Genomic DNA, 14,113 nt, shown 5'->3' with positions numbered 1-14,113 from the left:
ACACCAAGATATGCAGAACTATTCAAAATTTTAATCCAAGATAGAAAAACTGTAAATTCTGAAATTTTTGCATGTTATTATTGCAATTGTTGAACAATGGTCAAATTTGCAAGATAATTTATTATTGTGATTTCAAAAAATGATGTACATGTAGATAATAATGTAAAAATTTCAAAAAGACTTTTATACAATGTATACCAAACAAACACATTTGAAAATTCTGGAAATTTACAAAATCTAAAATATTCTTAAGTTCAAATGCTTGAGGTATGTATGATATGTAGTGGATATGGTACACACACGTATCAACTTCTTGAAGAGTTTAGAGTCATCAATATTTCAGAATAATAGATTCACATCGATAAAGGTTTCTTTTAAATTATCTCCAGGTAATCATTCAAAAGAGGTTAACACTAAGTCATTTTTAGGGCCTTTATACATGTAGCTAGCTGTTCAGTGTGAGCAAAGGCTCTGTGTTCAAGGCCATACTTCTCCCTATAATGTTTTTTTATAAATTGTGACTTGGACATGTTGGGTCAAGGTTTTCTCGTTGGCACTCATACCACATCTTCTTATATCTATTCATCCTTCAGCAGTTGTCTTCTCAATGGTCGGCTTGTCGTCTCTTCGACATATTCCCGATTTCCATTCTTAATTTTATTATTATTTTATAACAATTGTTTGGTTCCATATATCATTGTATATAGAATATCCCTATGACCTTTTGCTCATATCTTAATTATATGGTATTTTCTAAGCTTTTAAGCTTTATTCTTGGTTATATCAGAGATGAAGTGAACAGGTAATAAATTAATGCAATTTCTTCTTCTCTAGAGCAGATACATGTAAAATATAATTCTTGGCCATGCTGAAATTCCAAAATCAGCGACAGCATTCTGACTATGCAGGTAATTAAAATCAATGTTGAATTTTCAATAAAACTGGAATAAAAGTACAAGTTAATTCATCCATAAAGAGTAAATGCATTGATACATGTACATATGTAACATTAAAGGTTATGCATTGATTTCTAGTTTGAATTCTTTATGACAAATAAAAGGTGTCTAAAGCAGATTTACATCTCTTTTGATTAAAGTGAGCTATAAATACAACGGTTAATGGACTTTAAATATTGATCATTCTTCATTACAGATAACCAGACATTAGTGATTACAATGTCCCATCATTAGTAAACAACTTGTTCTCATGTTCTCTTTTAATTAATAAGACAACAGTTCTATAATTGATTAATAACCCAATGTACTTCAGTCATATCAATCAAATCATTTCTTTTTCTTTTTCTTTTCTTTAATGTTAATGATACTTCATCCTTTCTGGTACAACCTTTTTGCTAAATTATACAATAAATCATTAAAATACTGCACAGCTCAACAGACCATATCAACCACTCTACTCTAAAAAGAAACCCAGAGAAACAAACAAATCCTTAAAAAAAATCCAACAAACTAACAATCCAGATATCATTTGATTTGATTTTTTGATTTTTTTTTGTGTGTTTAAAGCCACTTTTAAGCACTGCTTTAGAGCTATTTCGTGGCAGCCAGTTTTTATTGGTGGAGTAATCGCTAGTGCCAAGAGAAAAACAGTGACCTTAGATAGGAAAACTGACACTCCTAGTCAAATGTCAAATAAGATTGGAGTTGAGTGCACCTGCACGATTGGGGTTCAAACTCACAACCTCAGTGTTGACTGGTTAGTGATTACAGTAATAACTACTTACTCACTTAGACTAGATAGCAAGACTTGGTACTGGCACAAACTCTCTGGGGTTAAACTAGTTTTAATTGTGTACCCACCTGTCTACATTCTATGTCATAAAAAAAAAAAAAAAAAAATAAATGGGGAATGTGTCATGGGACACAGATGATGTCCTCACTTTGAATATCATATCAAGTTATAAATGAACATAGCTAAAGAACAGGAAAAGTGACGCTACCCAAATTTGTACTTGATCTAAGTTTTGTGGTTATACAATGTAAGTCTTGTGCATAAAATAATTAAAAACAACACGTTTAATAATTTCTTGCGTCCGAAGCACTTTTCTGGATTTACCTTCATCAGTAACACTCAAAGCCAAACATTTGAAATACGGAGATGTGTAAGTACCGAAACCGTTGAAGAGCTATATGTCAAAAATGCCTAAAATAAATAGCCAAATTCATCTAAAGCCAACTTTGCCTTAGGGAGTTGAAACCTTAGTTTCTTAATAATTTCAAAATTTATAAACAGATAATTTTAGTAAAATTTGTTAAATCATGTCAGTACCGAAGTACTAACTACTGAGCTGATGATACACACGGAGACTGACAGTCCCACCAGCAGAGGTATTGACCCAGTGATGTAATAAATTGAAAACAACAGGTATAATAATTTCTTGCGTCATAAGTTTCATAAAATTTGGTTGAGGCTAACTTAAGTAAGAGAGCGATAACAAAATATGGAGCAATTTTCTCCATTTCTAAAGGGCATAACTCTAGAACAATAAAAGTGACATCCACAAATTTTAACCTTAATCTGCATTTTGTGGTAATAAGCATTGTGTATATAAGTGTCATAAAATTTGGTAGAGGCTAACTTATAAAGTTAAAGAACAGAAACGCAAAATTCAGCAATTTTTCAATTTGTAGAGGGACATAACTCTTAAATGGTTATAAATACAAAACCAAAATTAAAACTTGATCTGTATTTTGTGGTAAAAAGCATTGTGTATAAGTTTCATAGAATTTGGTTGAGGCAAACTAAAAATTCAGCCATTTTTCCATTTGTTGTGGGACATTTATACTGTAGAACAGTTAAAAGAGACACGATCAAAATTCAGACTTGATCTGTGTTTTGTGGTAATTAGCATTGTATTTTAAAAGTTTCATACTATTTGGTTTAGGCAAAATAAAGGTAGAGAAACCAACTTTAGGATATAATATGGATGCAACTATCAATGTATCAGTTCTTAATAATTTTGGGAACTCAGGACTGAAGTCAGGATAGAGTGGACGGACAGATTTTGAGAATTTGGGTATTTGGTTTTCAAATGTTGGTTCTTTTGTATATTTTAAATGTCACAATTTGTAAAAATTGTAAAGTTTTTGAAGGCCTATAATGCCTATTTCAAGATTCCATTTTACATGTTTAACATGTTTTACTGTGGTTTTAATTTTTAAAAATTCTGTATTTAGATAATTTATCACAGATACTCCAGACTCTCACAGGTAATACTTGTCTCTATTAACTTTTTATATGAATATGTCTGACCTGAAGTACAGTGCCTATGTCTGATCCTGACAACACATCTGACAACATGTGATGAATAAAGGACATGTTTGTGTCACAGACTAGTCCAAATAATTATGACGTCTTAAATGACTATTTTAGGTTTTTACAGTGACGCTTTCATAGAGGAGTGAAATCAAAACAATTAAAAATAAAAAATAAAACAGCATTTCAAGACGTCATTTTTCGACTTGTGACATATTTCAGTATTTGCGGTTCTTCTTCTTTAGTTTCAGAAAACCATCAACATACTGATGTTTACTTTCCGGCGCATGCCTGGTAAAATTTTTCAAATTTATGTATTTATAAATAAATATAGTTGAACATAGATGTTACAGGTATATCAAAAAGTGTAGTTATTCTTTTCAATTACAATTGTTCGACATTTAAATGATTTAAATAATAATAGTATAACTAACCAGGTACCTTTTCTTCTTCATTGAATAACAAACGAATTACAAATTATCATGATATAAAACATAGGTACTGATGCTGGAAAACGACGGAAAACACCGGATGTAACAATTCTAAGCTACGAATACAATACGGAATTGAGTGTAAAATCCGCTTTGTGTCGGAGGGGGAAAAAATGGTAGTGGCTATTTTACCGGCTCCGGCAAAATAGCGATTTATATGGAGTTTTGCTATTTTGCCGGTCTTATTTCATACTTTCAATCAGATTATATGAAATGCATTTTTATTGAAACTATTTATGCACAAATGATAATAGATGTCAATAACCTTTTAGTCTCATCCTTTCCATTCAGATCTGGTTTATTCGCCTTTTGTGAACTGCACTCGTTAACTTGATATATGATGTATTAGTATATGTTTATTTTTGTTGAACATTAACGGTCGTGAATGGAAGACGACAATTTGATATCAAACAAACTTGAATTACACGCTAAGTTCGATTTATATGAAGCGCTACAGCAGATTTCAGACCGGCCGACTAAACGATAACTGACCCCCTCATAACTGTGTAAATATGGAAACGTGAAACGAGGACTACTAATTCATGAAAAACTTTAATAATAATCTAGCTGGTCTGCATGGCAATAAGTATTTAGATTAATAAAGAAAATAGTGTACAGACGATGCATATCTAGCCTATTGTCAGCATATATTCTATGAATGTTGAGTATAATGTACATGTATGTCGGCATTTATTTTTTTTGCAAAATTGACGCAGACGCGAAAGAAACAAATGCTATGTACAGTTCATGTCTGCGATGGCAGAATCTTCTTGTCCCTGACTTAAAAAATGCACTAAAAGCAAGGCACTGGTTTTGTAACGCTTGTAAAGCAGTTTGAGTTTGGTTTTTTTGTTATTTTTTATCAAAAGTTGTAATAAGAATGACGATTTTTTTTATATATGATGTCGCATGCCTTGCATTTTAGAGAAAAAGAATACTAATATCGGTTTAAATATTTAAAAGTTGTCAATTTTAATATGCACGATTTGTATAAATATGTTAAGGAAGACATATTTCAAGTATACATGGTATAGAGATATATTATTTAAGATCTTAAAAGTGTAGCTGCTATATAAATTATGAATAGAAAAAATATCGTATATGCTATATAAATTATGAATAGAAAAAACGATATTTTTCTATTCATAATTTATATATAATCCTATTTTAATTTTGATTAAGACCGGCAAAATAGCAAAACTCTAAATAAATAGCTATTTTACCGGCTCCGGCAATATAGCCTCCTTGAAGTTGAGTAGATTCATCATCGAAAGATACCACAGAGGCGGATTTAGGGCATGTAGGAGGGGTAGGGGGCCCGGTCCCCCTTTTGAGCAAACATTTTGGTTGATTATATAGGGAATCACTGAAGCGTGACGGGAGCGGGCCCCCTCTGAGGCAGCCAGTGGGCCCCCACTTATGAAAATTTCTAGATCCGCCACTGGACCAGACAGCTCTAAAAATTTTGGTGACATTTAAAAAAAGGCATGCCTTTAAAAAAAATATCATCGCAAGCAGAACTAGATATGCAATATCAATTTTCTACAGCAAAATATCCACGAAACCGGTGAACAAATGGGGTTAACATTGTGTCCCATTAATGATGCATATCATCGGGTGAGATGATTATTATAGATTGATGTTAAACATCCATGGGCAAGTATTACATGTATCAGTATTCCGAGAACATGTCAATGCGCTATGAATATGAACCAATCATGCGTTGTTGTACTTCTAACCAACAAGCTAAAATGGATTTGTACTTAAATTCACAAGGTTAAACAGTTAAAGGTCGCATGAAGACATGATTGTCACCCTAACCGTACACATTTTTTCTGACACCGAGCCAACCCGTCCTTGCTCTAAGTCTTACTATGTTTAAATGCAACGTGTTTTACAGAGAAAAATCAAATGGCAATTCCATGTCTTTGGTTTGACCTGATTTGGCTTGAACATGTTGAACCCATGACCTTCTGCACTCGATATTAGCACTTACACGAGACCGTTACGGTGGTTATATGGTAAGAAATAAGCTAAACAATGAAAATAGATTTATTTCCAGCACAAAAATGTGAACCCCTTGCGATTATGTGACAGTAAAGGTATAGAAAACGGCTTTAGACAACATATAGAAGAGCCAAAGTATAGAGGCATAAACACAGCTAGATCTTCCTTTTGGAAAACAGAAACATTCATATATAAAAGTTCATAAATGCTCGGTTTTTTTCTAATGACAATTTCTGTATTCCCTGCTCTCTTGGTCACCTTATTATTTTTTTATCAAGCAAACGAAATATTATGTACCAACAACATATCAACCTGATTTTGAAGAAAGAAAATTAATATTTCAAAAAATTCAAAAAAAGATAAATGCATTATTTTTTCGATTTTCAGATATGGTTCAACAGGCCAAAGTTGAATGTTACATATATGACATACACAAATAAGAAGATGTGGTATGATTGTCAATGAGACAACTCTCTTCTAGCAGGGACTTTCTATACTAAGTATAGTATAGAAAGTCCCTGTTTCTAGTGACCAAAATGACGTACAAGTTTTTTTAACACCTAGCATGGTTATAGGTCACCGTACTGTGGCTTAGCCCACTTAGTGTACCTAGTGATATTTATAAGAAACTACACAAACAAACGTGACGTAACCTAAATCCATTTATATTCTGTTTTTCATTTAACTATATATCAATATATAAATTGATCCCCTTTCCGCTTTATGAAGAAGTCAGTGTAAATGCAATGTGATAACCCATGTAAATGTATAAAAATATTTGCTGGAAACAAGGAACTATATGCATGTATGTCGTATATACATGCATATATAGGCTGGAAGGGGAAGTTAAGACTATGAAATTGGAAAACACTGAAATTACAAAATTAAAATAAAATACAGCATCAATATTAATTTAAATTTTCTATACGGAAAAAAAGAAAGTTCAGTTCCATATCACCAACTTTATGCACGAGTTAACTTACAATATTAATTACTTTCTAAATAAGAACTTCAGCATTAATCATCATGATCATGTACTGTACATTCTATTTTCGTTTGTTCCAATTTTGTGGACTGATGAAAAATTGAGTGTATTTTCCTGAACACTTTGTTTCGTGGTTTTGACACAGACAGTAAACATGGTAAACATGACTAAAGAAACTTGATCTTGTTGGACATTTACATTCTTGTTTTACCCTAACCCATGAAATCAACGAATCTTTGTACCCAACAAATGATAATCAATCCAATTGTAAATATGGTAATAGAAATCGCTAAGCATCTACACAAATTATCTATGAGGTGAATAGAATAGAGAATGAAGGAACATGTCAAAGAGACAACAACCCGTCCAAAGACCTAACAACAGCACAAGGCTACTAATGTGTGTTCAACGCAGCGAGAAAACTCTCACACTCGGAGACGGACTTCAGCTGGCACCTAAACAATAATGTATACCATAGTTCAGCAAAATGAACACCACACTAAAACCAAAAACACAATAATGATTGTCTATAGCCAATTGAATTAAGAGTAGATGTACTTAACATTCAGAGGAGCAAGGCGAGGGAGAATATGTATGGACTTTGAAATTGAAAGTTTATATGAATGTGCTGAAATTTATACCTCACCATGCGCACGTACGATCCAATTTTATATTAAATGTAAAACATAAAAAGATGTGAATTGATTGTAAACGAGATAACTATCTCCAAAAAGATGTAAGGAACAATAGGTCATCGTATAACTCTAAGCAATGAACAAAAAGCCCTATCAAGCATATAGACATGAAACAGTCTGCAATAATTAAAACGAGAAAAACAACAGCCTATGTTATGTTAAAACTATGATATAACTTTATTTGTTCCAAGAAAATGGTTGAGAACGGTAGGACCACAAGAGATCTACTAAGCCTTGAATAATAAATCCAATGTCATATTGGGTGTCAAAAAATACATCAACATTTTGAGAAGTATGACTAGAACCTGTCAATCAACTTTGTGGTCGATTCGCGGTTGGTTGTTTAGTGTTTGCTTTACGTTCATTGGCAAATATTTCAGGCTTCTTCCAAGACGAAAACAAAGTTAAAAAAAAACATGCAAAGGGTAGGTACTGCAACATGTTATCGACTGAGTGAAGGAAGGGAAAGCTGAGCTGCCACTGGGAAATAAGGACATTTTGAATATGGAAAGCAATTAAGACTTACAACAGGTCACCTATGGTTCTTAACGTGTAGAGAACGTGGCAAGGGTATTACTGTCGGTAGGAAGAAGAGCAATGGATAACAATATTTCTAAACATATATACCACAGTCAACTCTTGTGTGGTGACGGAATTTAAGATGATAATCGTTTAAATGGTACTAGAGAATAGTAGGTATCGAGTTAACTATCAATATCAGTGTCCTGGGAAATTCTTGAGTAAGCAATGTATATATCAAATAGCAATACATCCATTACAGTGCGTACCTACAATGCCTAAGCAAGTAAAAAGGCAAAATCATCAGGTACATAATATTAACACTCTTATGGAGTAAAATCGTGCATTCTGTCTTACACTCGCATAGATATGAACCTACGTATATGCGTATGCCATGAATGTGCAAATTGATTTTAATATGCCTTTAAATGCACAATATTGATACATAGTTTGACCTAGTTGAATATATCAATAGTTATTATCGATATAATGATGTGCGATCGGACTCGCCGGACAGTGTAAGACAGTAAATCACACAAACTGTCAAAATTTTGTCAAAAGGTCTTAACTTTGGTCTTTCGATGCTTGCAATCAACGAATTATATATATTAAATTGTGTCTGTCCAATGGTTCCATCTTGCAATGAGTGTGCGAGTACTTTTAAAGGCTAAGCCTGGGATTATAACCTATAACAATCAAAGAAATTCGACAGCAGTTGAACCATTTGATGTTTAAAATTACAGATGATGTTTCTAATACTCCTTTAAATTACGTTATATAGATATAAGAAGATGTGGTATGAGAGCCAAAAAGACAACTCTCCATCCATGTCACAATTTATAAAAGTAAACCATTATAGGTCAAAGTAAGGTCGCATACGGTCTTCAGCAATAATAATGCCATGATATGAAATAAGAAAATTCGAATATTTGTATAATTTACTGTGCCAAATCTGATTAAAGAGCACAAGACAGTACCTTTCTATACATTTAATTCAGCATAGTGCTCAACGTAACGTCAAGCGAGGCACGTACGGTGTCTGGTTTGGAAATCACAGTTTTTTTCTTCAAAATTAGCATTTAATCGCTATATAACATCTCCCTCTTACCTTTTTGTATACCAAATGATTTGGATTGTCTTCTGGGTTGATTTGGCCATTTCCGAACATAACATGTAATGCATTAGGCAAAGATTCAGTTCTTTGCTTATATCTTGGCGTTAGAGCCATATCCTTATGCAGAACTAAACTACACATCAATAATCATTATGCCAATACAGCAATATATCTCCAAGATCTCGCAACTCTTTTAAGATTCTTTTTAAATCACATTTCATAGAAACATATGTCACAAAAACTATATAATACTGAAGGGGTAAACTAAACAATATTCCACTCAACTCTCCAAAAATTATTTGTGGATATTTTTCGTTGTAACTTCATTTTACATCCTTTAAAGTTAATTTTTCTCATCTTGTTAGAGTGTTTAGATTTTGCATTTTTATTATGTAAATCCTCGGAACAAGTTCTCGTCTGCTTATTTCCATCACATCCTTGCAATTCAATAACTTCCGGTGATCAGTGAGATTAATTAGACCTCATTAAAGCTTCAGAAAATGATAATCAGCTGTTGTTTATATGTACATGGGTTTTCCCGCAGCATACTATAAAATAAATGGTACATTAATCCGTCCAGAAAAAACAACATAAAGTACTTATACCGACCATTTTCAAAGAACACTCCGCACACTGTTCTGGTCGCTAATTATGTCTTTTAGAGCCATTCTTCTTAAAGTAAAGGAATCTCGCTACCACTGACTGAACAGAGGATCGATCAATCTTTAGCAGATTTGATATCGTCTGCTTCTAAGTCTACTTACGCATATCTAATAATATCCTCTGATGTATAATATTTGTTTGTATTTTTTTTGCTAAGCGTGTTTAGTATTAGTATTGGTCGCTAATGACTGATCGGTTTGGTGTATTTGCAGTTATAGAATTCATCTAATATTTATTCCAATATGTGTTATGTAAATATCGCCATTTTGAATTGGAATAAATTAATGATTTTTGAATCATCTGGTAACATTGTGTGAATATTCAGTATTGAAAAGATCATTTTGAAGTTAAGCACGGAAGTTCATTGAGAACGCACGTGTGTATGAGTGTGCTGTAAACTGTTGATTTGTGTTATCATATTATAACTATCACAAGAATAATAATCAAATAATATTTATGGTAGATTGCATTAATTTTATATAGAACATATAAAAATTAACTGTAAAAACGGAGAAAATGTAGTTGTAAAAGTAGAATTAAAACTAAGATTCTGCATCAAAAGGCCAGAATCAAGACAACTGAAACTTTTTAGGTTTGACAACAGTTTTTGGGATCACTAAAAGAAATCTGATAGTTTGACCTTTCTTCAGTAATCATTTCCATCTGTGTTACGGCTATACTGATCTATACTGGGCTGCTTTCAAATATATCCACAATCGGTTCGTCCTAGAAATCTTTTAGTTTCATTTTTGCAAGCTAAAGTTATCTATCATAGTTCTTTTTTGACCACAAATAAGGATTTGTATTGCTAAAACATTCGTCCTTTCTATTTAAAAGAAGTTTTGCATGTATATAGAGCCTTGCGTGTGCGTGTCGGTCTTTTAGTGGGTTTTTTCTTCCAAAGTTCAAATTATCTGTTTTTCATCGTCATGGGTATTACCAGCTGGTATTCACCGCAGGAATAGCAAGCATTTATCCTTTTGGGTCCAAAATATAGTAATTAACATGTTGGTTCAACACTATAAAAGTCTGATCAGTAATCAAAGGGGAATAACTACATCGGCGTTGAGGGAAAGTCTTGCATTATTGTTGATTGGCACTATAAGAGTGGAAGCTACTAGTATACTGCAATCGTGGCCTCGTCCGTCCGTTCATTTTCACAACACATATTTTCGTCACGATTTTTCTTTTGAATAGATTTTGAATAAACAGAGGCATTGGTACAGACAGCAACTCAACGACATTATGTCATTCATAACCCTTTCGTCTAATTGTCAATAAATAACCTTATAACGTAAAATGTTGTGATAGTGGTACATAAATCGTTCATGCTTTATTCTCCTTTGACTACAGAATGGGTAAAAAAAAATCAGGTCTCAGATAAAACGTCACATTCATAAGTTGAAAAACTGTGTGAATAATCGACCAAAGTCTGTTTCCAGGGACAAAGAGGCTGTGAAATGTCTATCATCTCTTCATGATAAATATGTTGTTGTTACTGCGGACAAAGCTTCAAATAATCGTATTACACGATTGTCTTGTAAAAGAATTAGGGATAAATGAGCACCGTGACCCAGGTAACCCCAAATACAAAAACATATCATTTGACAAGGATGAGTTTTTGACGAATCATAAGTCCGTCATGGCTTCAGTGAACATTACATTGAATAACAAATCGGAGGACCGTTTCATTGTTTGTATTGGATACCAAGGCTTCACAAGATTCCGTACAAAGTAAACATTGTTACATTGCCGTCTCATCTGCATGTTCAACTAAAAAAATGTCCATTAGATTGACACACATTCTGTCCGCAGTGAAAGAAGGTCTTCATAAGTACTGTGAAACTGTTTACTCGCGTAGTTGTATTAACTATTTGTGAATTCAAACAAAAATTAGGCCGTTATAATTGTTTTACATTGTTATTTCAGGGCCTTTTATAGCTGACTTTGCAGTATGGACATTGCTCATTGTTGAAGGCCGTTCGGTGACCTATAGTTTTTGATTTCTGTGTCATTTTGGTCTCTTGTGGAGAGTTGTCTCATTGGCAATCATACCACATCTTCTTTTTTATATCTTAACTGAGTACTTCTGGATAATTAAATACTCTGAAATTAGTTTGATCAAAACCTTTAATTTTTCAACCCCGTATACCACTATTCCCCATATAAAATTGAAAAATCGTCCAAAAGAAATAATCCACAACACAAAAATGGTAGCATACGCAATAGGTATATTACTTTAAGATACCATACGGCATATTTTGTTAATAGTGTACAAAAAGGTAAGACATGCTACACAGAGGAACAAGTGATTAGTATGCGTTTCTTATTGACAATATATCTGTTGAATTTGGGGGTAGACTTTTTCAACAAATTGTCGGCATTCCTATGGGAACCAACCGTGCACCTCTCCTTATCGACCTCTCCTTGTTTTCATATGAAAAGTTCCTTCAGACACTTGTCAAAAACAATAAGATCAAAGAAGCCAGGTTGTTAAATTTCACATTCAGATATCTTGATGATGTTCTTTTAATTAACAATCCGAACTGAGTAGGTTTCATTAATATATTCCCCGAAACAGGAATTAAAGAAAAAACAGATACGACTCCTTCCGCTTTATTTTTAGACTTGTACCACGAATTTGACTTACACAGTCACCTCAGTACAAGAATCTATGACAAACGAGACGATTTTAATTTTGAAATTATCAATTTCCCCAACCTTAGGGACGACATCAAAAGATCGATGTAGGATAAAAAAAAACTTAAATCAAATAGTTTTGGGGTGGGGGTCAACATTGCTGCAAGTTTTGTTAATCTAAAATCGATTTTACATATATCCCTATTGGTCAATCAATTTTCCCCAAATTAAGTGAAGAGGGGGTGTGGGGGTCAGTGAAAAAAAATATGTGAACTGAGTTTTTTATCCTTCATTGAACTTTTGATGTCGTCCCTTAGTAGCAATATACCAACTTCACCTGCATAAGGGCTATACATGTCACAGCTTATTCGGTATTCAAGAGCTTGCAGCTCCTACTCAGTTTTTGTAAAACGCCACTAATGTCTGAGCAGAAAGTTGATGAACCAGGGGTTTGTCAAAGAACGTCTCGTCCTTTTCATAAATAAGTTTGTCGGAAGGCATCAAGACCTTAATTGTTGATAATACTCCGTATCAACTTCACATATAATACACGATGGTCTTGAAGTATAGATTCGGGGTACTGACGTTGCATTCGTCGTCTTAAAAATAACGTGTTATATTATTCTTTTATTTGTCTTTATGAATATTACTTTTACTGTCAAGTCTGTTTTTATGATATCCATTAGACGTGACTCGGTACTTATTTATCCCTCATTATGTTATTGTTCTAATATATTTTTTTTTGTATTCGTGTCTTTCATTTTTTGCTAATGGCCTTTGTCTATATGCCTTTTTGTGTTTCTTGCTGCATACGACGTGGTTCTGTACTTAGAAATCCTGTCATTGTGTTATTGTTCTATGACAAATTTTGTATTCGTGTCTTTCATTTTTAATAATTAGTTTGTATCTATATGCCTTTTTGCGCTTCTTTGTTATCAATATTTTTTTGTTTTTATAGTGATTATATCAATAACACGCTGTTGACTGCTGTACCCCTATTTTTGACATTTTTACCTATTATGTCTCTTTGTTTTGTTCACACATCGTTGTCAATATAATGGAATTTGATGCGCCTGTCTTACAAGTGAGAGGTTTAGCCCGCTATAAAACGGCAAATAGTAGGTATAGATGTTAATAAGGACTCTTACAACTCGATGTAATACTTAAATATCTAATTATGTCATACAACTTAGACCCCAAAGGTGAAATAAAAACAAATCATCCTTTAACTTCTCCCGTCCTGCAGTTAATCCCTCGCTAGAATGGGATGTCTGATTGGCTGTCCAGGATGTATGAATGTGCAGTCACGTCCTGTAGGAATGAGGTCATTTTGAATCCTGTGATCCGTGCAGAGTGCATGCACGTTTAAAACCCGTGCACCTCTGACGGGTCCATAGGTTTACCATTGAAAGGCATATCGAAAACATATTATATTTGCTATTGGCAGTACAAATTGCTCTATATGCCGGTCGTTGTTGTTTTGTTTTCGTCTTCAATGTGTCTTTTTCTCTGGATAAATGCAAGCAACAGTCAATCAATGTAAACAGTCTGAAATAGTCCATGTGATATCTTTTGTGCCATTAGTTGGGAGTATCCTTGAAGTGGTAATCTTCAAAATCGTTCAGATTCTGGTTAAGAATAGATCTATAGCGAAATTGATTCTGGAGATCAGCTGAAGCCAAACTTTATTTTGTTCAAGCGCTTACTTAGAAATAGCTTCATAACC

The 14,113-nt window shown here is 33.3% G+C and overlaps 1 protein-coding gene across 5 annotated transcripts in view; it reads right to left on the bottom strand.

Annotated features, from left to right (window-relative positions):
* LOC139514443 (regulator of G-protein signaling 7-like) overlaps positions 1-10,076 on the bottom strand; it is a 93,557-nt gene extending 83,481 nt beyond the window's left edge. For 2 of the 5 annotated variants that reach the window (XM_071303728.1, XM_071303727.1), the window contains exon 1: positions 3,708-3,814. In XM_071303728.1, the coding sequence (XP_071159829.1) occupies positions 3,708-3,728 (21 nt within the window). In that variant the 5' untranslated portion in view covers positions 3,729-3,814. Of the gene's footprint in view, positions 1-3,270; positions 3,504-3,619; positions 3,818-9,078 lie in introns of those variants that run through there. The other 3 variants (XM_071303726.1, XM_071303725.1, XM_071303724.1) reach the window with 3 other exon arrangements.
* Positions 10,077-14,113: the final 4,037 nt, after the last annotated feature.

The sequence above is a fragment of the Mytilus edulis genome, chromosome 3, assembly GCF_963676685.1.
Source record: "Mytilus edulis chromosome 3, xbMytEdul2.2, whole genome shotgun sequence".
In the NCBI taxonomy this organism is placed as follows: Eukaryota; Metazoa; Mollusca; class Bivalvia; order Mytilida; family Mytilidae; genus Mytilus; species Mytilus edulis.
Note: the sequence above shows the minus strand (reverse complement) of the source record. Positions and strands in the feature narration are given on the sequence as shown.